Here is a 26,836-nt window from a genome sequence, read left to right on the forward strand (position 1 = left end):
CAACCATCCACGGATCAACCATTTAAACCACTTGCATTCACACACACATACATACATATACACAGAGATAAGTTTAGAAACAAGCCAAGGCTTTACAATGTGAGAAAGTTAAAGAGTGAGCTTATATATACATATATGAATTATATATATATATGTAGAGTGAGATATATATTGTCGATAAGCACCTACCCACACTACTATATACCCTTCCCATACACACACACACACACATACACTACCATATCTTCAAAACTTGAACATTAGTTTGTCTGATAGTGTGCCAGGCAGCTGAAATTTAGCTGTATGCATCAGATTATACCTTGCCATTTGTAAAACAGCTGAGCTCACTGTTGCTGGATAGTGTTGGATCAACAGCTGAGCTGCAGTACCAACCAGCTGACAGTACAGAAAAATGAAGAGAATGAGTAGCTGCACCAGATGAAGCCAACCATGTGAACTATAAAAGCATGAGTGACATGCTAACAAACAAGTGAGTGATAATATCATAGATACAAAAATTAATAAAAAAAATCGTAATACAATAATTATATTAAAAGCCTTAAATGTGAACCTAGTTTGTCTTAATATTGATGTTCGATGTGTATAAATGTCTATACTATAATAAATTGGAAAGTTTAGTTTGGCTAAAATATTTTGGCATCAAAGTTGGGCACTAGACTAGAAAAAAATTATATAAAAAAATTGTGGCTTAAACAAGAACAATTAAATCTGTGGTAAGAAAGAAGACCTTGTTATTGCCCAACTATTCAGCACCAATATATCATTTACTTTATTTTATTTGATATGAGATGAGTGTTAGATGTGGAATGCTAATTGTATTTATTTAACCTGCCCATACTGAACCACCCTCTATCTATATGAATCTTAATATCATATCCCCAAATATTTGTTCCATGTTTGATCATATGTTGCACAGCTTCTATATGATCAACATTGGCCTATGTGTATGTTTGTATTAACTGTAAACGTGTTCGCCTGTTGGCATTTCAATCAAAATTGATATTCTTTACAAGCATACAAGAACTTTAGCATAAATATATATCAACAGGAGGACACGTGACAACCCCGATCACCGCAACTTTATCTGTAGGCCAGAAAAATCCCCTGGTAACGGTCCACTAGCCCAGCTAGCACAGTATGCCACGATGCTTCATGGCCAAGAAAGTGAAGAGCCCGTCCTCCGGGTGCTCCAGGGAGTCCTGCAGCGAGCAGGCATACCTGGCAGCTCCCCCCGCCACTGTTCAACACACGAATATTTGTTCAGATGTTGACTCAGGTAATTAAACCTGGAGAGGGATGCATCCAGGGAGCACAGGGAGGGGTAAATGGACTACGAATTTCCAATTAGTTTATTTTATATTTCATTGAAAAAAATAATTTGCCTTTGACATTACCTCCAGTCAAACATACAAGAAATATTGGTACTATTCATCGAACTGATCCTTTCTTTTTATAAATGTAAAAGATATACCACTAAACAATCCTGACAAATTTAAATACTTTTTTTTAGTGTTTGGGGGTCTTATAAAAGGAAGATTATGCTGTTATTGTTCTAAACAAAGATAAAATAAATAATAAATAAACATAAATTTAATTTTCAATTGGAAAGTTGGAGGCAAATTATTACTTCAGGAATGCTGTATGAATTGCAAAATTCCAATGGTCAATTTAAAAAGACATTTGTAAGTCCATTCACCCCTCCCTGTATCCTTGCATATGGTGGATGAATGATGTAAAGACACTCCACGAAGGAGGGAAGTATACAACACAAGTAGCAACATAGGATAATGAATAACACTGCAAAAAAAAATTTGAGGAAAAAATATTTGATTTTCATCTTTTTGGTCTTATATTTCTTCTAGACAACCATTTAGCATAAAATAAAGCAAAATAATGTATTTTATTTTGATAATGATTTCACTAGTACAAAAAGTAGAGACCAAATAGGTTTTTACCAAGTAAAAAAGCTGCTAACCTATATTGAATAAAAATATTTTTCTTCAAAATTTTTTACAGTTGCAAGTTTTGGATGGCTATTTTGTTTGCCAATCTTATATACAAATATGTATGTATGTATTTCTTGTATATTTACTAGGGGGGAAATATATTGCTTTTCATTTATCTCCACAAAATCAAACAGTATACCAGTATTTAATGTTTGCTTCTATTTATTTATATTTATTCTGAGGATTTCATAAAAAATCAATAGTACAGCAGAAAATAAAATTTAAAATGAATACCATGAAAGCTAGGGTTAAGTATTTGAAATTATTTATTACTTTAAAGGAATAAATTAAAATCAATTTTTAAATACCTTTGCACTTTTGTGAGTGCAATATTCATAATATTTATGTTTTGACTTAATGTAGGGTTAAAGGGTAAAACAGATTTTATATTAATAAATCTTTTTTAAAATCTCTTTTTTTTAATTGAAAAAAAATTCTGTTTTGCCTTTTTAGTAATAGATGCATGATTTATCTCTTTTAGTTGCATGCGTTTTTTGTTTTTAGTCAGATTATCTTATCTTTATGTCACTAAATATTTTTTTTTGTATTTATATTTCATCTGAGAAACAATTGAATTGCTTCCATTTTTTCGCCTTATAAATAAGAAATACTTTTATTTTTTACCACTATATATTTTCCCCAAATATTAGTCATTTTAACTGGCGGAAAACTAGGAGCAAATAATTCTATTAAATAAAAATCGTTTAATATTACAAGAATTTAAAAGAATCAATTTTTCTATAAAAAGCAGTCAAAAAACATTTCAATTGTTAAAAGGAATTAAAATTAAACAGAAAAATGTTAACTTATTTTGTAAATTATATTTATAAACTAAAAGCATTGTTTAAACCATAATGCTATGAGTTCAAATTCATTATAATTCTGGTCTTAATCTAAATTGTAATGAAATAATACCATTTTCAAAAGAATGAGAATGAGAGAGAGGGAAAGAGAGAGAGAGAGAGAGAGAGAGAGAGAGAGAGAGAGAGAGAGAGAGAGAAGAGAGAGAGAGAGAGAGAGAGAGAGAGAGAGAGAGAGAGAGAGAGAGTGGGGTTAAGTTGTTCTGTTGTTGTTGTAAAGAAGATAGATAAACTTCTTTACATTTCCTAAGTTGTACTGCATTACAAAGCAGACCAAGAACGAAGCTGCTCTTATAAATTATCTTAGAATTATTTTAATTACATAACATACAATGTTATTTTTTTACAAATTGCGACAAAAGTAATTATGGTCTCCATAATCATATCAGTATAACGAAAAGAGCTATTTTGTCTGTTATTCAAGCAGATATGTTGCCCAAATTAAAACATTGATATCTAAATTCTTTAAAAAGGATAATAATATTCAATTACTATATTCAGACTATTTTCAAACAGTGTCAAGCCTATATTTTGCATATAACAAGCGCAAATGATTACTTTGCAAGATAGAACTTAGGACAAGATAAAATTGTCGCAAAAAAACAGTTGATTGTCTGCAGCTTATGACTTTAAAATCAGATGACTTTAAAATTACTTAATCATTGAAATATTGCTGAAATGATCATCCTTGAGGCATTAATCAGGTTTAATATGCTTCAGAATAAAGACAAAAATTTTCAAAGTTTAGTTTCTAATGCTGCTTTTGCACCAGTTATAATGTATATCCAACAAGCGAAATAAATTTAAAATAATATTTGGGGGGGGGGGGAGAGGGGGCAGTTAAAAAGGTCATTATTTGAACTATGTGTTGCCCCCCAACGACAGCTGAAAACCACAAATAGGTTTTGTGATTTTAAAAAAAATTATTTCGTTGTTGGTATAAGCTGCTTTTGAACAAACTTATCCTTGTTACATAGTGTAAAAAGTACTAAAATGAAACTCTATTGATAAGGCATCTATTGTATGATATTTTTGGACAAATCTGTCCTTATTACAAAGTATAAAAAGTACAAAGAAGAAACTGTAATTATAGGGCATCTATTGTGTGCATCAAGAGTATTTCCTAAATCCCTTGTAACATTTTGGTTAGGAACAGCAAGCATTCTCTCACACACAAACATACACATACACACTCATTGTTCAATATATCCATTCAGTCTGAATATGTTTACTTGCCTCTTATTTATCTCAAAAAAATCTTCGAATTCAAGCTTTATATCAGTAGTCTTATCTAACAAACAACCCATTTCAGCACATTTTATAATGGTAGGCCAGCTAATATTCTTCTTGCTATTGATGTCACTTGCTTGACATAACAGCAGCATACACAAATTTCATCTTCACTAGTGTGACACACTTGAACTCGACACCTCCTTGACAACCAGCGGACTCTTTACTTTATATCTATGTACATTTAACAGAATTAAAGTTCTGTATGTCAAATGCTATTGTAAAGTCTAACTTACAATTAATTTCAAACCTTTTGATGATTAAGTGCACTAGAGCACAAAATTTGAACAAAATTTAAAATATTCTTTAAATTGAAATATCCCTTCCTTTCTATTTTCTAACTTCCATTTCCTCTTATTTGACAATTTAAGATACAGGGTGGATACCGAAAAAAAAGTTGTCAAGCTAAAAATAACCAGGGATTTTAAGGGATAAGATATATTAATGTACCCTCAATTATGATAAACAAAATCGTTGGTTAGAAAGTTCATACTGGAGGTTTGTACAACCCAATCAAAATTTAGTAAAAATTTAATTTTTTTTAAAGCTAAAAAATGAGAGATCGCCCCAATATAAAAATATCACCACTCCCCCTTAGAAGTCCTTATAAAGGCTGACAAACTATTCTGTATTTTTCTGTATTAATACTTAAAGGCATAAAAGAAAAATTGCAAAAACCTGATGTTTTAAGAGATTATGTTTTAATATTTACTTGACTTTATGACCAACATTAATCGTTGCTTTCAGAAACATCTATCTACCATGAAGTCATAGCTATTTTTTCTGGAAATGTATTAATATCACCAAGATTTAGCAGAATTCTTAATCTCCCCTCCTGTTATCTGGTACTATGTAGTACTTACCTTAATGCTTTTAATTATTTACTTCTGGGCCAAGGTGATTAATACAATTGTCTGCTAGCAATACCTCCTCTCATTTCTATCTATCTATCTGGTTTCTCTTCTTATCTACCTACCTCATCTCCTCTCTCTTTAACCTTCAGATCATCTCTCTACTTCTTTCACTATCAATTTATCCATTTATCTATCTATCATTCTCTTTGCCTGTCTATCTTCAGACAAAGGAAAAATTAGCAATCAACTGCAAAAGCTTGCTCTTTTAAGAATATCTTTTTTTCACTAACAGTAATTTTCTCTCCTTCTATGTATCTATCTATTTAATTCCCTCTCCCTCTATCTTAATGAATATCTTAATGTATCTATCTATCTGTGTTCCTCTTTTAATGTTTGCTTTTATTTTCTCTCCAAATCTTATAAATATGAAACATTTTTTTATCATACTATATTAGGTATTCATTTTTGGAATCATACCTTTTCTACAACCAAAGCATGCCCCATTAATCATATTTTATTCTATAACTGCTCTAAATAAAAGCAGATTAAAATGCAGATTGTTGTAATACCCAAGAAAAATGTCTATTTTTTATTTAATTTTGCAAAAACTTTTAGCATACAAATAATGTTTTATTCATCTTTAAGTATTATTGGCTTATTATTGCTGCTTCCTTATTGATATAATTGTCCTTGTTATTAATCTTCATATCATTTTTAAGGTTTAGTTTATATTTACCCTTACTGAAAAGATTAAAAGAATAAAATTGTTATGCTGTAAATAGAATTATTCTATTATGCAATCTTTGCTTAGAATGTGGAATAAAGAATTTGTAAATGTTGACAAAGTATGCCAGGAATCTGGATTAAATCCTATAAGCTACCATACACTAAACAACACCCCCCACCCCCAACCAAATGGTAGTTTTTCTAAACCAGGGTAAAACTTAGGAAATTGTCTTAATGTCATGCTTGGCTTATGCAATGACCCTTTGCCAAACTTAACATAAGCTTATAAATCCTAGCAAATTAATCTATGACTTACTTTTCCTTATATTCATATTTTCTATTCAAATATAATAATGAAGAGTTGGGGTTTTCTTTGCTTCACTGGGTGCATGAAGGGCTCACAAATTATTTTCTCTCACAGCTCTGGGACAAAATGGTACTGGTATTATATTTATGTTTATCTACATAAAATATACAAACTAATAAGAATATAGACATAGGGTTTCCTACATACATTAATGCAAATGTCTATTGTCTATTCTGTAGAAAATTGTAATCTTAAGTTAATATTCTTAATTTGTGGACTACAATTCTTTTAATTTTAAATGTAACAGTGAATGAAATAAATTTAAATGTAACTTTCTCTTATAATTTTCAAAATTTACTGAAATCATTTTAAACCTTCTCAATGTTTCATTCCTTACCTTTGATATTCATCATAACTGTACTTGGTTAAAAAAAATTATGGTCTAATAATCTTCTTTAATTATTTATCCACCTATCTCATATCTAATGTTGTGTCCCAAACATTGCTGAAAAGAATAATGAAGAAATGCTTTTAGTTATGGACAAGAATTTATAATTATGTACACACATTGTATCATACTTAAAATACAATTATCATGTTTCTAAGTACAATTATTAAACCATGCGGAATGGCTAGGTTAATGTGAGTTCTGCATAGGTCTTTTATGAACATTTTGACAATTTTAAGCTACCAAGAAAGTAAAGTGAAAAAGGCCTGTCTAATTATCCAATTGTCTGTCTAGATGAAGCTTAAGATATTGCTGACATCCACTGAAGAAAATTGGCTCTAATTTTTAGTGAATACCCCTATTGGTCATACTATGGTTTGGGGCTATTTCTTGTGGGTGGCCCACCCCCTTCACTTAAAAATATGAAAGGTAGTGCATAAAATAACAAATATGTATTGCAGTGCAGAGATTACGGCAAAAGGTGTCTGGTTTTGTATTGATCCTTTGATGGTTTTAGGCCATTTTGATTGCTTCATGAGTCAAAATCTATATTGGATTGAGTTGTCACATGAGAAAGATGAATGTAAAAATTTCACTAGTTACTTAGTTATGTTGCAGATCTATACAGATTATCCATTTAGTGGGAAAAAGGAACTGGGTAGGTAAGAGTAAAAACAGGTCTAAAAATAAAATAGATTTCATTGCGACAAAGTATTAATCTTCACATATCCATTTCTTCTGCCTCCCCTGCTGTATGAGAAAAACAACTGGGAATGATAAATTAAAGATGTTTGCAGGAGTACTCAAGTAATTTTTGTCAGTGAAGCAACTCTATAAGTGACTTCGTCTGTCTGTATTGTACTTTTATGTGTCTAAATGAAATTTTTTCTATTTTTCTCTATCTATCTTCCTTGTGTCCCCCCTTTCTCTATATATTTCTTTTCCATTTCTCCAATGTTCTATTTTTCATACTAGTGGCAACGCCCCTAGAGACCCTACCACTTTAAATTGTAGATTTAAAAAGAAATATCCGTTCAGTGGTTAGCGAGAGCCATCGGTACAGACAGACAGATATCCTGTATATATAAGATATAAGAATTATCTAATTTTTAGCTTATCAAAAGCTTCTATTAGATTATTCACCCTTGTTTCTATAAAAATGATCTATTATGATAGAAAAGGAAATCTAGAAATGATGTTTTGTCATTTGTGTAACAGATCATTTCATTAATTTTGTTTCTACTTTTTCTTTATATTATTGTATTTATTGCATTTAGCAATTCACAATCAGCAAAAAAATAAAAATAAATTTTAAAATATAAAAGCATAAATAACTTAATTTAATTTCTAAACCAGCCATGCCTAGAAAGAAAGAGGACAATGAACTGAATATTATACTAGTCCCTAACGTTTTATAATAACATTTTCTTATTGGTTTGCTCAATAACTTTGGGGACTTAAGTTAATTTTGATGGGTTGATTCATTAAGTTAGATATTCAAACGTTTCAACCACTAATTTTGATATATAGAAGGGGTGATTAGTGTATCATCATTTGTGATGTACATCTATTTGTTGACCATTGTCTTATCCCTTTAGATCCCTGAGCCATGCCACTATAAATATTAAGAGTTTAACTTTTCTATGCAAAGTTATTTGATTTTCATGTTAGAAAAGAATAAAAAGTTTCAACACATACTGTGTTAAATTCTGTATCATGGAATGAAAGTAAATTAAAACCTATTTTATTGAGGAGAACGTCAGGCTGACGTAAACCATAACAAACAGTTAGTCAAAATAAGACTAGGTTTATTTTTAAAATATTAATTTATCATTATATGTTGAGACTTTTTGTTTATAAACATTGAAAATGAATAATTTAGCTACTCTATAGTAGAATTTATCTGTATTTCTATCTTTCTTGCTCAACTTAAATTGTTTGTGTAAGACTTATATCTACATAATATGAATTGAGATATTCAACTGTATTACTGCTAGTAATAAATCATCTCAACTTTTTTTGTTGCGAAATTTGGATATAATCATCCTTGTTTAAAAATTAAAATTTAAGCGTCCACCCTGTCACACTTTTATGAATATTTGATGCGGCTTCTGAGGTTTTGAAATTGTTTCACCGTACACACTCTAAATGTTTATTAAAGTAATACAACACTCAATAAAATATACATTTAAAAGAACAATATGTTAATAAGTAGCGTAGCTATAAAATTTAAAAGAAATAATGTTAAATTGTCAACTTTTGACAAAAAAAATTATAAATGTATAAATACAACGTTGGACTGCTTATTACACACAAGTCCCCAAAGTTTTATAATACATTTTTCTTATTCGTTGGCCTAACAACATTGGGGACTTTTAACGAATTTTGATTGGTTGGTTTATTAAATTGTGTGTCCATACGTTTCAACCACTAATTGTAATCTACAGTAGTGTTAATTTTGTATATCTTCATTGGGGATTTACATTAATTTATTGGCCCCAAAAAAATTATTATTACAGGTTGTGAGAGATGTACTTTGTAAAACAATTCATAGATATTCAGTTATAGAGTAACTATGCTGCTAAAAAGCAAGGTATTTAGTAATGAAAATGTGAAATATAATTAATATTTGTTTCGAGTGCAAGGAAAACGAAGACCATAGGAATTAAAAATGATATTGTCCTCCTAAGTTTATAAACTCGTTCTTTTATTCTTTAGTATCAAATAGTATCTTTCCAACTCTAAGGGATATTTTTGTTTACCACAATTAAGTGGTGCATTTATTTATCATCCGTTGCCCTATCCCCTAAGATCCATGGTGATATGGGAATGCTAATTGTTGAGTGGGTTGTATGGTTGTGTGTTCGGAATTTTTATGACATGGCACAGTCTACAACTAATTATGGAATGGAACATTAACAATTATTTATATTTATTTCTTCACTTTATACCAATAAAAGACAAACATTAACAAATTTATAAAAATAATAATAAAGCCATTATAGTCAATTTCTTACTTAAAAGAAATGTACTGTAGATTTCAAACAATTGGTTAGGTTATTTTTGTTTTTGCAGAGCTATTTTTGAAATCCCTTACTATATATATAATTTCTTTTTTTATGGTTAAGAAACAGTTTCTATAGCGTAACTGAAGCATATTCTAAAAATATTTAATTGTTTTTCTCGTATTCATTCGAATCCGGTGGATAGGAACCACGGGGCTAAAAAAACTAGTTTTAATCTTATAATTGTACATTCTATATCCGCGGAAAGCCGTTTATAATACGATACGAGAAATAACTATTCTCGTATTTATTCGAATCCGGTGGATAGGAACCGGTTCTCATCCATACGAAAAAACTATGTCTAGCATCGTATTATATCCAGCTTTCTACGAATATAGAAATGTACAATCATAATATTAAAACCAGTTTTTTTAGCCAGTGCCTTCGGCACCTCGGGGCTAAAAAAACTAGTTTTAATCTCATAATTGTACTTTCTATATCCGCGGAAAGCCGTTTATAATACGATGCGAGAAATAACTATTCTCGTATTCATTCGAATCCGGTGGATAGGAACCGGTTCTCATCCATACGAAAAAACTATGTCTAGCATTGTATTATATCCAGTTTTCTACGAATATAGAAATGTACAATCATAAGATTAAAACTAGTTTTTTTAGCCGGTGCCTTCGGCACCACGGGGCTAAAAAACTAGTTTTAATCTTATAATTGTACATTCTATATCCGCGGAAAGCCGTTTATAATACGATACGAGAAATAACTATTCTCGTATTCATTCGAATCCGGTGGATAGGAACCGGTTCTCATCCATACGAAAAAACTATGTCTAGCATTGTATTATAAACGGCTTTCTACGAATATAAAAATGTACAATCATAAGATTAAAACCAGTTTTTTTAGCCCCGTGGTTCCTATCCACCGGATTCGAATGAATACGAGAAAAACAATTAAATATTTTTAGAATATGCTTCAGTTACGCTATAGAAACTGTTTCTTAACCATAAAAAAAGAAATTATATATATAGTAAGGGATTTCAAAAATAGCTCTGCAAAAACAAAAATAACCTAACCAATTGTTTGAAATCTACAGTACATTTCTTTTAAGTAAGAAATTGACTATAATGGCTTTATTATTATTTTTATAAATTTGTTAATGTTTGTCTTTTATTGGTATAAAGTGAAGAAATAAATATAAATAATTGTTAATGTTCCATTCCATAATTAGTTGTAGACTGTGCCATGTCATAAAAATTCCGAACACACAACCATACAACCCACTCAACAATTAGCATTCCCATATCACCATGGATCTTAGGGGATAGGGCAACGGATGATAAATAAATGCACCACTTAATTGTGGTAAACAAAAATATCCCTTAGAGTTGGAAAGATACTATTTGATACTAAAGAATAAAAGAACGAGTTTATAAACTTAGGAGGACAATATCATTTTTAATTCCTATGGTCTTCGTTTTCCTTGCACTCGAAACAAATATTAATTATATTTCACATTTTCATTACTAAATACCTTGCTTTTTAGCAGCATAGTTACTCTATAACTGAATATCTATGAATTGTTTTACAAAGTACATCTCTCACAACCTGTAATAATAATTTTTTGGGGCCAATAAATTAATGTAAATCCCCAATGAAGATATACAAAATTAACACTACTGTAGATTACAATTAGTGGTTGAAACGTATGGACACACAATTTAATAAACCAACCAATCAAAATTCGTTAAAAGTCCCCAATGTTGTTAGGCCAACGAATAAGAAAAATGTATTATAAAACTTTGGGGACTTGTGTGTAATAAGCAGTCCAACGTTGTATTTATACATTTATAATTTTTTTTGTCAAAAGTTGACAATTTAACATTATTTCTTTTAAATTTTATAGCTACGCTACTTATTAACATATTGTTCTTTTAAATGTATATTTTATTGAGTGTTGTATTACTTTAATAAACATTTAGAGTGTGTACGGTGAAACAATTTCAAAACCTCAGAAGCCGCATCAAATATTCATAAAAGTGTGACAGGGTGGACGCTTAAATTTTAATTTTTAAACAAGGATGATTATATCCAAATTTCGCAACAAAAAAAGTTGAGATGATTTATTACTAGCAGTAATACAGTTGAATATCTCAATTCATATTATGTAGATATAAGTCTTACACAAACAATTTAAGTTGAGCAAGAAAGATAGAAATACAGATAAATTCTACTATAGAGTAGCTAAATTATTCATTTTCAATGTTTATAAACAAAAAGTCTCAACATATAATGATAAATTAATATTTTAAAAATAAACCTAGTCTTATTTTGACTAACTGTTTGTTATGGTTTACGTCAGCCTGACGTTCTCCTCAATAAAATAGGTTTTAATTTACTTTCATTCCATGATACAGAATTTAACACAGTATGTGTTGAAACTTTTTATTCTTTTCTAACATGAAAATCAAATAACTTTGCATAGAAAAGTTAAACTCTTAATATTTATAGTGGCATGGCTCAGGGATCTAAAGGGATAAGACAATGGTCAACAAATAGATGTACATCACAAATGATGATACACTAATCACCCCTTCTATATATCAAAATTAGTGGTTGAAACGTTTGAATATCTAACTTAATGAATCAACCCATCAAAATTAACTTAAGTCCCCAAAGTTATTGAGCAAACCAATAAGAAAATGTTATTATAAAACGTTAGGGACTAGTATAATATTCAGTTCATTGTCCTCTTTCTTTCTAGGCATGGCTGGTTTAGAAATTAAATTAAGTTATTTATGCTTTTATATTTTAAAATTTATTTTTATTTTTTTGCTGATTGTGAATTGCTAAATGCAATAAATACAATAATATAAAGAAAAAGTAGAAACAAAATTAATGAAATGATCTGTTACACAAATGACAAAACATCATTTCTAGATTTCCTTTTCTATCATAATAGATCATTTTTATAGAAACAAGGGTGAATAATCTAATAGAAGCTTTTGATAAGCTAAAAATTAGATAATTCTTATATCTTATATATACAGGATATCTGTCTGTCTGTACCGATGGCTCTCGCTAACCACTGAACGGATATTTCTTTTTAAATCTACAATTTAAAGTGGTAGGGTCTCTAGGGGCGTTGCCACTAGTATGAAAAATAGAACATTGGAGAAATGGAAAAGAAATATATAGAGAAAGGGGGGACACAAGGAAGATAGATAGAGAAAAATAGAAAAAATTTCATTTAGACACATAAAAGTACAATACAGACAGACGAAGTCACTTATAGAGTTGCTTCACTGACAAAAATTACTTGAGTACTCCTGCAAACATCTTTAATTTATCATTCCCAGTTGTTTTTCTCATACAGCAGGGGAGGCAGAAGAAATGGATATGTGAAGATTAATACTTTGTCGCAATGAAATCTATTTTATTTTTAGACCTGTTTTTACTCTTACCTACCCAGTTCCTTTTTCCCACTAAATGGATAATCTGTATAGATCTGCAACATAACTAAGTAACTAGTGAAATTTTTACATTCATCTTTCTCATGTGACAACTCAATCCAATATAGATTTTGACTCATGAAGCAATCAAAATGGCCTAAAACCATCAAAGGATCAATACAAAACCAGACACCTTTTGCCGTAATCTCTGCACTGCAATACATATTTGTTATTTTATGCACTACCTTTCATATTTTTAAGTGAAGGGGGTGGGCCACCCACAAGAAATAGCCCCAAACCATAGTATGACCAATAGGGGTATTCACTAAAAATTAGAGCCAATTTTCTTCAGTGGATGTCAGCAATATCTTAAGCTTCATCTAGACAGACAATTGGATAATTAGACAGGCCTTTTTCACTTTACTTTCTTGGTAGCTTAAAATTGTCAAAATGTTCATAAAAGACCTATGCAGAACTCACATTAACCTAGCCATTCCGCATGGTTTAATAATTGTACTTAGAAACATGATAATTGTATTTTAAGTATGATACAATGTGTGTACATAATTATAAATTCTTGTCCATAACTAAAAGCATTTCTTCATTATTCTTTTCAGCAATGTTTGGGACACAACATTAGATATGAGATAGGTGGATAAATAATTAAAGAAGATTATTAGACCATAATTTTTTTTAACCAAGTACAGTTATGATGAATATCAAAGGTAAGGAATGAAACATTGAGAAGGTTTAAAATGATTTCAGTAAATTTTGAAAATTATAAGAGAAAGTTACATTTAAATTTATTTCATTCACTGTTACATTTAAAATTAAAAGAATTGTAGTCCACAAATTAAGAATATTAACTTAAGATTACAATTTTCTACAGAATAGACAATAGACATTTGCATTAATGTATGTAGGAAACCCTATGTCTATATTCTTATTAGTTTGTATATTTTATGTAGATAAACATAAATATAATACCAGTACCATTTTGTCCCAGAGCTGTGAGAGAAAATAATTTGTGAGCCCTTCATGCACCCAGTGAAGCAAAGAAAACCCCAACTCTTCATTATTATATTTGAATAGAAAATATGAATATAAGGAAAAGTAAGTCATAGATTAATTTGCTAGGATTTATAAGCTTATGTTAAGTTTGGCAAAGGGTCATTGCATAAGCCAAGCATGACATTAAGACAATTTCCTAAGTTTTACCCTGGTTTAGAAAAACTACCATTTGGTTGGGGGTGGGGGGTGTTGTTTAGTGTATGGTAGCTTATAGGATTTAATCCAGATTCCTGGCATACTTTGTCAACATTTACAAATTCTTTATTCCACATTCTAAGCCTTGGCACCTTGGGGCTAAAAAACTGGTTTTAATTTTATAATTGTACATTCTATATCCGCGGAAAGCTGTTTATAATACGATGAAAGAAATAACTATTATTTAACATACTAGCTGATTCGCCTTTAGTCTCAAAGGGTATTTCAAATTTTAGACTAAGGAGATGAAAAAGAACCTTAATAAAGTCTTCCTTAGTTAGAGAAATTGTTTCAGTCGTAAGCGAGATCTTAACGGATAAACTAAAAATTATGCATTAACGACAAACAGACAGTTCAATCAAACATCAAAATTAGAACCTTTCAACTTGAAATTAAGATCACTCCTGTATCTTTGATGGAAACCTCACAGGCTTAATCCAATTAAAATTGAATTTTCTAAAATGTTCTAACGAGATGATTTTGAATGCTTCTTTTACATATAATTTACATAAATTTGAGTACGAACTAACTTGGATGTAATCTCAATTTTATACAACTTTAATTTTATCAAGGACGAAGCAATTCCTTAAAGTAAAGCTTTAAAACAGAAATGTATTGACAAGTTTTAGGTGCTACCAATAGATATAACCACTAAAAAAACACACGCCCTCTCGCCTTATTATTAATTTCAGCCACTAACACTGTTGGGACCTATTCAAATGGGGAATTATCCTTGCTTTGCTCTTCCAACCTTTGCTTAAATTAACCAAACCTAAAATAAGCATAGAAACATCTTCTAAAACTAAAACAGTTCATTTGTATTTCTTATGAGCGATATGAGGAATACTGGTGAATTTCAGGGGATTATTACTGTGAAGGTTACATTCCCTTTGTCAATTAGCCTAAAACCTGTCCTAACCATCTTCTGGGTTCTTACTGACCTTTTTTTCTGTATATCTTTTGATAATGTGAAGTATATCTTGATATGGTATGGTATTGTTATCTAGATGTTGATTAAAAGATTTAGAGGTATTAATCCTGTTCTATATTTTCCAGGGTGGGAAAGGTACTTCGGACTATAAATTATAAAATTTTATAAACTTGCTCTCTCATTCTTATATGTTTGGATTAAAATGTTTGGGACTTTAAAAATATTGATTGGAATGTACAAACAAGCAATCTCCAAACTTTTCCGCAAATGATTTTTATTTAAGAAGACAACTTTCTTTATTATGTTGTAATGTACATCTTTTAATCATTTATTATCTTATCCCTTGAGATTCCTGATAATTTCCAGGTGTCGAGACAATAGACATATTACTATAGATTGTTCTTTTTTCTATTTGGATGGATATAAATGCTATCTCCCCTTAAGGAATGTGCAATTTGTCTAGTGAGCTTAGATTGGCCAAGGACAGCTAAAATGCGGGGATGTGAGTTATCAAAAAGTTAAGAAAAAAACCTCCCCCTGAAATATTTTCTCTTCTTTTCTTAGTCATGTGAATATAGAAATTCAGAAGGGGAAGGCAAAAATCTTGGGCTTAAAAAAGAAAAGTTCTTTGAAACATCAGTTTAATGAAAGCAAAAATTTTGCCATAATTCTTTGCAGATTGCAAAATTAGTTTTGACTGTTCTATTTTTGCATGCTTCTTTTTTCCTTTTTAAGTGTTAATCAATTCCGAGAAAGTTGCTAAATGCAAAAAATGAAATAAGCATTATTGCAGAATTTTACGCTGTTGTTGTTTTAAAATGTTTTTATAAGGTTGTGGTTTTTGAAACTTTTGGTAAAGCTTCTGCTAAAAGCTTCTTATATTTTTGTTGCTATTCTCGATTCTGATGGATTTTGTGGATAGGTTTGAACACCACCTAATTCTACTCTTCTTCTTTGTATTCTCAACAGAAGATTCCCAGGTATTCGATCTAGCCCGCAAATCAAAATTACCAACAACTAAACGCAAATTATTGGTAGAGCAGCAAAATTTCCCCTTATCTATGATACAAAGTAGAACGTTGTCTTTACGTCTGCCGTAATCTAAAGATCTCTGTAACTGCTGAATCTATTGCTGAAAATTACTTCTGTCAATTTGGTAATTATAAGCTTTTTTTAGAAAAAAATGCCCCACCAACCACAAAAAAAAATTTAAACAAAGTAGAAGGGATCATCCATTTCTTATCTAAATGCACTATTTATTAAACAAAGTTGTTGGAATACGTCATCGTCTTTTTCAAAATAATGACTCTATAATTGTTATTACCATAAATATAATTTTGGTGGTGTAGATGAAACACTGATTCTCATCCCTTTTCTACTAGTCTTATATACAAAGGATAGGATGCATCAATTCTATGATTTTATGCGACTAATATATAATTTATTTTATTATTATATGTATAAACACATTTAATTTTTTTAACTATTTATTGGTGGAATACATATGTTTCTCTATAAAAATAGATCATCAGTTCTAATTAAGATGTATAAAATAAGAGTTAAAAAGATATATGTCCATGCAGTTTGAATCCTTTTTAAAGACTAAATGAGAAAGAAGTGTTAGAAAATTGTGCCCCCTGCAGGGTTTTTTTACTGCCTATATCCTCTTGGGGTTGGGGGGGAATTAGCATCTTTATATAAAAAGGGGGAGGTGTTTAAAGGGAATCTTTAAATAGACAAAAATAGGTCATATTTATCATTTGCAGTTTTACAAATTAAACCATGTTATATAAAAAAAATACTGCTTTGAATATGTTTCACGTCATGCACTTTGAAAGAAGGAACTTTTCTCTGTGTGGGCACTATATAATTTATGTATGTTTGTTCGTTCTTTAGCAAAGTGTATGTAACAGTTATCTATATTTATTACTGACAAATCAAAAAAACAAATTTGAAAAGAATTGCATAAGAATTTTAACAAAATACCAGTCCAAAAATGTCTTTCATAATTGCTTAACCTGACATATTTTTTTTTTCTTAAAATCTTATTGGTTAAAATTGCTAAAAAGTTATTTGATAAAATATAAGAAAATATTCTTGTTATCCTGTTATAAAAACAAATTTGTCAAAAATAAGTTAGAAAAACTTTAGTTTATTTCAATGTCAAAATTACTTTATTCTTATTTGATTACAACACTATAATTTAACATACATAAGAAATAATGTTTATTTTAAGAATTAAGTTAATTTGCTGAAAACTTAATTGGTTGCTTCTATTGAGCAACCTTTCAGTATATTGACTCTTATTCAATTATACTATAAAGATAAAAGTGTATATATACTTCTAGCTTTTATATAGACTAACAAAACCTTTATTGTATAATACTAGTTGCCTTGATCCTAGCTTTTAGAGGAAGGGGGGGGGGAGTTGGGTGGCTACAATACAACCCAAAGATATTTATTAATCTTACCTGAAAAGTATTATCAATTCAGAAAACCAATTTCAGGGATCTTTAGACAAAAAAAAATTTATATTTTATATACATACATTTATTTATATTAAAGAGAAAAGCGGCAGGAATCTTGATATACAACTTTTTTATTTCTAAACAATTGCTAGCTATAGAAGTCATAATCTAACACATTTCATTATATCTTGAGAAATAACGTTTATTTTAAGTCCTCCATAAAAATATCAAATGTCATTCTAAAGTCAAAGTGCGATAATAAACATTTGATATCCTTTTTTGAAACTTTAAAAAGTAAACAAGATTTTGATAAAAATAAGATAGATTTATAATTATATTTATCTATTATGGGTAGGAGAAAGCTTGATATAATGAAAAGAATATGAATAAGAAAGTAAAGAATAATTTGTAAATAATATTTATCTGCAATAATTGTATTATTATTCTAATACAATAATCATATATTTACTTTACCTATAAAAGGAAATATATGCATTGACTGCTTTAAGATAAAACTGCTTCTTATAACAAAAATGAATCTTAAGATAATAAATTATTATATCTTCAATAAAATGAAAAACAATTAGGGACAAAACTAAGCCCAACAAGTTTTAGAAAATTTTAAACAAGTAAAATTGTAAAAAGACCTTTTTAGAAAACTTTTTAACATGTAAGAAAATGGGTTTATTTTAATTTTTTGTTGGTTTTAAGCATATTGACTTTAATTCTGGTGCATTAAAAAGACATTTTTAAGGTTCAATTGTTTTCATAATACAAAAAAAGTCATTAAGGACAGTACTTTTCATTTTCTTTTATTTAAGTATCATACTATTAATTAATTCGTTTTTAGCAAGAAAATTTAAGGTAAGTGAAACTTAAAATTTAGAATTTTAGTTATTATAAAGTTTTTTATTGTTTAGGATGTGAGGAGGAAAGATGGTCACGTAGTCCAGAAAATAACAACTTTTCCCGCCATCAACATCAGGACGGGAAGAGTCCAGAAAACTTTAGCCTTTCCCGCCAAAATGAGGAGGATCATTCTCCAGAAACACAAAATTGTCTTTTAAGACAAAATTCGCGGGATTCTTTACTTCATGAGGATGGAAAGGAAGGTGCGCCAGTCTTCAAGGAGGAACCGGTTTTCTCCATCAAGGAGGAGCCTCAGGAGTATGTGGAGGCGTGTGTTGTAGGGGAGGAGGATAGTGATGGGGAGGAGGGAAGGTTTGTGGTGGATGAAAATAGAGAAGAGAAAGAATTTGTTGTTGATGAAGAAGCAGGTGATTTTTTTTATATTCTTTACAAAAGTAACAGTCTGTCTGTCTGATGCTAACCACTAAAGATATCGCTAACCACTGAACCGATATGGTTTTATTCTACAGTGAAAATTTTTAGAGTTCTGGGGTTTATAACTATTTTGGGGGAGGGTACATCTATACACCTTCCCAAGTGACATCGCCTTACCAAAAATTGCCTTTTGCTTTTTTTTTAAAATTCTAAAACTGACAGTGTAGGTTCAACTTACCTACTCAACTTAATAGGGTTGGGTGGAGAGGTTAAGGAAACAGCTTGAACCACCCCAAGCTATTTATAAAGCTTACCTGAAAAACTGCAACAAATAAATTTTTAGCAATTTCCGAAATCTTTAGCTCCAGACAAAAAAAACTTACTACTTTATAATACAAGAAAATTTATATATTTTTATTTTATTTTAGATGCTACAGTTAAAGGGGAGGCGTCAGGTCCAATATACAGACCTTATTGTCTCAGGGATCCCACAGAGTACAACTACACCCGCCACAGCAACACAATATCAACCGCAACAACCTCAACAACAACTGCAGCCACCGCCTTATCAACTTCATCAACCCTGACAACCTTACTGAAGCACAGAAACCTGGAGGATATCCGAACAGCTCAGGCCATATTGGATCTAAGTTCACCTGACCGTACTGGCCAACAGATATTTTACCAACAACAACAACAACAAGTTGTGCAGGGAGTGCCTCAACAGCTGTTGTTACCCCTCCATACCTACCAGATAGTTGCTGCTCCTGGCTCAACAGTTATCCAGCCTCAACACCACAATGCCTTCAACACAACATCCTTTCTTCAACAACATAATGAACAAGTTATTGCAATACAACAACCACAGCATCATCAGGTTGTTAGTGTTGTCCCATCTACATTGCAACAACAAGTTATTTCTGCCGTTCCTACATCAATGCAACATCAAAATGTTGCAACTTCAGGTCCTAATATAATTGAACAGGAACAGCATAATGTTGTTGTGTCATCACATTCCTTGATACAACAGCCACAGCATGCTACCACAACACTACCTGTCCACACCTACCAGGTATATAATTTCATTAGTAATCTTTGAGAAAAGACATTAATAACAAACTAACTGTTGTCCTAAAATTGCTATAAATCTTTAAAACTTTTGTTTTATAATTATGAGAATTTAAAGGAAATTCTTTTTTAGATTGTCAGTCAAGTAATGGCAAGTCCAAATGATCCAAAGCAGCAGGTTTATCAACAGATTGATCACCAAAGTCAACCAGCAGGCCAGCTACAACTTCAGCAGTCCGTTCACCAGCCAGGCCAAATGCATGTCCAACAGAATGGACCAGTGCCAGGTCAAATCCTTGTACAGCCACAGATACGACAAATTATCCCACAGACTGTTCAGCATATTCCAACAAGTATTCAAAATATTTCATCAAGTCCTTCACAAGGTGTGGCAGGTGTTCAGCCATTATTACAAGGCATTCCACCAGTTTTGCAAGGCCTCCAGCCATTGATACAAGGTGTAGAGCCAGCTCTGCAAGGCCTGCAGCCTGTACCACTGGCAAGTATACAGCAAGGACAATTAAGCCAAGAAGTTTGTAGTATCAGTCTGCCATGTTTATCAACTCCGCCAGCAGGCAGAGGTATAAAGCGTCCAGCCAGTCCTCTCATCATTCCTCCTGTTCATAAACACAAACAGGTACATTGAACAACTTTAATTCAATTTCTTAGTAACTAGTGGCTGTGTTTTACCAATTTAATTCAACTGGAAACAGGATAAACATGGTTGTTTGGATCTAACGAAAGGGAGTGGGTATAAAAATGAGTTGGGGAGTAAGAAAGTTGAAAGAAATCAACTTCAGAATCGTGATACTTTGTCCCATACCCCTGTCTGTTTAAAATCTGTCTGATTGCAATGCCATGATAACAGATATCTAACATTTGAAAATATCTGTTTCATGACGTTACATGTTCTGAACCTAGCAAAATATATCCCTTAATAAATTTTTATATATTATGGCTAATCATTTTTTTCTTTTCATATTTTAAATTTTTTTTACAAATTCAAGGAACTGCAAAGTGTGTCACCAAATCCTTCCAACCAAAATTCTCAAGTTTTCCACATGAACGGCGGTAAAACCAAAGCATACACGTACGAGGCCTTTTTCGCAAGTGACGGCCGGTCAAAGAAGACGGGTGTGGCAGCGGCGGCCAGCAGCAACAGTGGTGTAGAGGTGGCCGCTGAACAGCCGCCAACAAAGGCGAAGTATACTTGTTCTGAGTGTGGGAAACATTATGCTACCAGTAGTAATCTATCCAGGTACTGCTTAGCACATTTGTATTGGCGTGAATATGTTTAGATCTGGGTTAGGGGCCCATGGGATGCCATAGGCCATAGGCCATATTTGGTTAATATTATGTAACAAAACAAAATTTTATATGATATTTTTATAAAATGATTATTTCAGCTAGGTTTAGCTGCACATCATATTTACTATGTGCATAATTAAATTTTAAACAAATGCATAACCCAATTTATATAACCTAATCTAACATAAACTTAGGGGCTAGATAATATTTCAAATAGAGTTATTTTTTTAATAACGATTGTGCAATTTTTTTGTTTTTTAGGCATCGCCAGACGCATCGAACCCTTGACTCGGCAAACGCGAAGAAGTGCCCCATCTGCAACAAGATGTATGTGAGTATGCCCGCCCTGTCCATGCACATACTCACACATAATCTCAACCACAAGTGCAATATCTGCGGCAAGGCCTTCAGCCGTCCCTGGCTTCTACAAGGTAAATCAACTATAGATTATTAGATTATTGTTCTGCAATAAATTAGAAAAATAATAAGCCAAAAAATTGTAACTCACAAATTAGTAAGTGGTTTTGTCTGAATCAAAGGTATCTTGTACAACCCTCAACCCCATACACACACAAACACATAGATCATGATAGACACGGGGAATAGCACAATAGCTTCAGTTATAGAATCTAAGAATTATATTACTATCTATAATACAAAGTAGAATGATGTCTGTCCGTCCGTCTGAAGCTTAAGATCTCGGTAACCACTGAACCGATCGGATTCTTCTCTTCAGGAAATAAACCTACTGGTCCTATGGTGGTTTTAGGCTATTTTCTTAGGGGGTGGGACACCCCCAACCCCCCCCCCATTTTTTTGTTGAAGATTTCCTTGGTCCTATTTTTTATTTTTATTTATTTTTTTTGTTGTTGAAGATTTACTTGGTTTTTTTTACTTTTTGCTAAAGATTTCCTTGGTCCTTTTAAGAATTTTGCCTTACTTTTTTTTGATCACCTCTTGTGACAAAGCCCCTAGAGGCTAGGGGCGAAGCCGCTAGTGATTTAATAATCTATGTTCATAATTTTTAAAGGGGGTTAAAAGCCCCAACTTTCCAATCTAGTTATAAAAAGAAATAGTTTTTAAAATAACTACATTTTTTCCAGGGGTGAACTCACTTGAAAGGGAGAAGTATTTTTGTCCAGCGGCCAGAGAGATCTTAAGCTAGAGACAGACACACACATAGACATACAGACTTTCTTTTACTTTTATATATTTATCATTTATATTTTCAGGACATTTGCGCAGTCACACCGGAGACAAGCCTTACGGATGCGCGCACTGCGGGAAATCCTTCGCTGACCGCTCCAACCTGCGCGCACACATGCAAACCCACTCTTCTTTCAAGGCATTCAAGTGTAACAGATGCAATAAATCATTTGCGCTCAAGTCCTACCTAAACAAGCACCTAGAATCCGCCTGCTATAAGGATCAAGCCTCGCCTGGCGGCGGCTCTACAGGAAGCGGAGTCCTGCCGTCGGGCATGGATACGCCTCCCGCCACTCCGCCTTCCTCAGACTACTCCTCTGACCATGCAGAATCTATGTCTCCTGACGATGAAATGTGTGGCGAGGACAGTGATGATTCCTACAGCGAACATTCACAATATCATAAATTGACAATAGATCATAGACATTTCAATCAGTATCAAAATAATCAGGATGGTCTTCAAAATGATAATGAAAAAAGTGATATAGTAACAGATTCTTCGGAGCAAGCTAATTCAGATCAAAATGATGATAATCACGCTGCTGCCAATGAAAGCAATGAAAATAGTGATACTAGTAGTGACAATAAAAGTAAGCATATTATACATGTTCCAACTCCGGTTTTTCCATATAGACAACATCTCATTTCAGTATAAACTGACTATATAAAAAAATCTTTAAAACATTTCTACCCCCTGTTTAAAAAAAGTTCTAAAAGACAGTTTTCATATTGAAAATTAACAAATTTAAAAGTTCATCACAAAAAAATTCAAGATTTTCATTAAACATTGATTCCAATTTGAATTTTAAAGTTTAATCTATAACTTTCTGAAATATATGAAGAAGTTACCTTATAATTTCCAAAGTGCAATTGTGCTATTTTTAATATTTTATACTCTTTATTATGATATTGACTTGACCCTATTGAATAAAAAAATACTAAGCTTATGCCTGGTAGAATTATCAAAATAAAGTAAATACCACCATGTATTTATTTCAGTGTGGGATTTGAGTTGATTAGTGTGTTGTAGTTCGGCTTGACTGAGATATATTACAAGGGTTAATGCCAAGTAATGCCCCACAGCCGTTTATAAACATAAAAAATCTTGCTGTAATAAATTTTTTTTTCTCCAATTTCATAAAATGAAGAAGAATAGTAGAATTTCCGCTTAAATACACAGTAAAAATTCAAATTCCCCACTGAATATATTGTATAAATTTATTATGTACTTATGAATATGCAGCAATAAGGTTTCATTACAACGAAATTATTGAACTGAACCTTTCAAGTCCATTTACTTGTATGTATATATATTATAATAATAAGTATTTTTTACACATAAAGGGAGGGGGGATTAATTCAAAGATCTCGTAAGTATAGGCATGGAGTATCTTCCATACCTTGATTACAAGATTTATACAATATTATCCCCCTTCCTTAATGAATAAATTTTAAAAAGCTTATGATGTAAGCTTCCATCACTAAATCTATCTATGCAAATAAAAAAAATGTAAATATTTTTTATAAATTGTATTCTTACATATTTTTTCTTTAATATCTTATTTTATAGTTAAAGACTTATAAAATATAATTACCCTTTATATATTAAAATTTCTATGCAATAATATGCAATATTAATTATCCTATTAAGCAATAATTACCCCGTCTTAAAAGCATTTTTTACAACTTAAAAAGAAGGATAACCACATGCACATTTTAAGCAGTGTTTAGGAGGTTTCTACTTAGCAATAACCTATTTGGTTAACCCCTTTTTTCCTTAAATTTTTTTCTTAACAAATTTCGCTACAAAGCCACCTAGAAAAAAATACTTTTTTCATTTGTTTGCAGCGGGCTACATTCCAACTTTGAGCATGGAACCGTTTTTTTCCAGTTACTACTCGTCACCTCCTCATGCAGAAAATATGCAAGTGCACATCCTTTCCTTAACTTGTAATAAAAACCCAAGGTTGAATATTAAAATTTGATGGTTGTGATTTTCAATAATTAATTAAATTGAGTGAGATTTAAATATTATATAGTAGAAAAATTAATACTGTAATTATTAAAATGCATTTTTTGTCTGGAGAAGAAGGCTGATTTCAAATATTTTCAAGCCAATCATTTTTCTGAATTTGATATCAAAGATTTTGCAAAAAAAAAATAAGCAAAAAATTAAATCTTTACCCTTATCTTTAACAAGTTTTTTTTTATAGGATTATCAATCAAATATGACAATTTTCTCATTAAACACATTGAAAGCTTCTAACAAATTACAGATATCCTATTACATAAAGTAGTAGGGTTTCTCCATTTTAGGGAAGCTTTACATATATCTTAAGATAGTTTTAGGCTGCCTTTTTTGTCCTAATCTATCTCTTCAAATACAGAGCCCCTAGATGCTAGTTATTAGTTTTACCTTAAATTAGAATTTTAAATTTAAATGTTTTTTTAAAAAGTGGGGGAGCTATATATTTTGTATTTGAATATGGTTGTAGACAGTACTACAGCAGAGTTTCAACCAAATTAAATAAGTTTAGGAATTAAATTAGAATAAAAGAGGGAGAATGTTTCAGTCCATTAAAAACTTTTTCTCTGTATCACATTTCTAATTTTTTTCTTCTACACTCTAAAAAAAAAGTAGTTCCTCAAATAAATAATATATCCCAATCAAATTAACTACACAGTCATTTATGATCAAACTAAAGAAAATTTTGAAATTTTGAGTATATAAAATTTTTTTTTTCTGAATGAACTTTGAAAATAAAAACTCAAAAAAAGTTAATGAATTTAATATTTTTCTAACAGTATAGGAGTTTAGAAAACTTAAGTTTTAAAATTCAGTATGAAGTTAAAAATTTAAAAGGGGTATGTTTTGAATCATGAGATAAATTAGGTATACCTTTTTAAAATCTTGTATACCTATATTGAGAAATATAATTTTGAAAATTCAGCCCTTAAACCAGTATGTTTCCATATAAAGCATTTTTATTGAAGAATGCAAATTAATAATCCTATAAGAAAATTATGTTGAAATATCTTTAAAAAGCTCACTTTTACTAATATAAATTACCAGTATTTAGATTTAATAATAACAAAAATTATGGTCATTTAAATTTAATCACAAAATTAGAGACAATTTTTATCAAGATATTTAAAATAATACTAAAATTTGAATAGAAATCACAAATAATAAATTTTAAATGACCATTATTTTCTATTAATATATTGTGTTACACTTAATTTTCTAAAGATTAAATCCTTATAATGACATAAATCTTATAAAATATGAAATTTAATTGTATATGTTAACATGTTGCAACGATTTTGTACAGCGAAGTTAATTATAATGTTGATATAATGGGTATTAAAAGCAATAATTATTAATACTGATTATCTAGTGAAGATATGGCCTTATTACTTAGCAATAACTTCAAGTTTTTATTTTTAAATTAGATGATTTTAAGTAGCGCAGCTACTCTATAATATGGATTAATCCTTACGAGCAGACATCTGTCTATTTGTACCTATCAGTACTTGAGATGTACAGATTAAATTTTTAAAAATATCTCCTCTCATCCAAATTTACTCCTTGCCAGCCACTTTATTCTTTCTGTTAAATAATAATGGGCACTCCATTAAGATTTTGCCCCAAATCCTCTCTCTATCCTTCCCTTTACTAGGTATCTAAACCAACCTTAAACTTTTTTTTTTTTTTAACATATATTTTAAAACCTTATGTCTTGACCAAGGATTTTCTGTACAAATATTTATTTATGCTGCGCTGCTTATGAACATAATTTTCCTTGTTTTATAGTAGTGTAGTGTTTTAAAAACTTGAAAAGTAACGCCGATTCTTCGATAATATTGTACATAATTGATAATTAGAAATGTAGAGAGTTGATATTAATATAGCAATATTTTATTATCATTTAGCAATAATTATTACTGAGTAGTCATAGTAGTATTTCTTTTATTGGCATAAATATATTTTTATGAAATAATTTTGTGGTTTTTGTTTTTACTATAGCTATATATACTTTGCTCTTGTCTGTTCATACGTTACAATTATTGAAGTGTTGCATAATCTTATATTAAATAATGAATATGCTTTGTAGATATCTCTTTCTAAAGAGCACCAAGTATATAATTTACTTTGTCTGTCGGACAGTCAGTCATCCAGCAAAAGACCTATAATGCTTTAAGGTTTCGGGAATTTCCACCTTCTATTCTTGTGTCCTACTTTGTTTTTGTTCTTCTCTTTTTATGACCACTGAACATTTGAACCATGATTTTTTTGTAAATTCATTTATTATATGAAAGTTGA

At 30.7% G+C, this 26,836-nt stretch overlaps 1 protein-coding gene across 1 annotated transcript; it reads left to right on the plus strand.

The window, feature by feature from the left end:
* LOC145321738 (uncharacterized) lies at nt 1–26,513 on the plus strand. The gene is made up of 8 exons (XM_080163300.1): nt 1–490; nt 1,112–1,297; nt 18,567–18,923; nt 19,359–20,002; nt 20,132–20,635; nt 21,006–21,256; nt 21,568–21,737; nt 22,539–26,513. Exons 2-8 carry the CDS (start codon nt 1,159–1,161, stop codon nt 23,165–23,167), a joined length of 2,694 nt encoding a protein of 897 aa, XP_080019426.1. The 5' UTR covers nt 1–490; nt 1,112–1,158; the 3' UTR covers nt 23,168–26,513.
* The last annotated feature ends 323 nt before the right edge of the window (nt 26,514–26,836 follow it).

The sequence above is a fragment of the Acartia tonsa genome, chromosome 6 (genome assembly GCF_053477335.1).
Source record: "Acartia tonsa isolate MP-2025a chromosome 6, ASM5347733v1, whole genome shotgun sequence".
In the NCBI taxonomy this organism is placed as follows: domain Eukaryota; kingdom Metazoa; phylum Arthropoda; class Copepoda; order Calanoida; family Acartiidae; genus Acartia; species Acartia tonsa.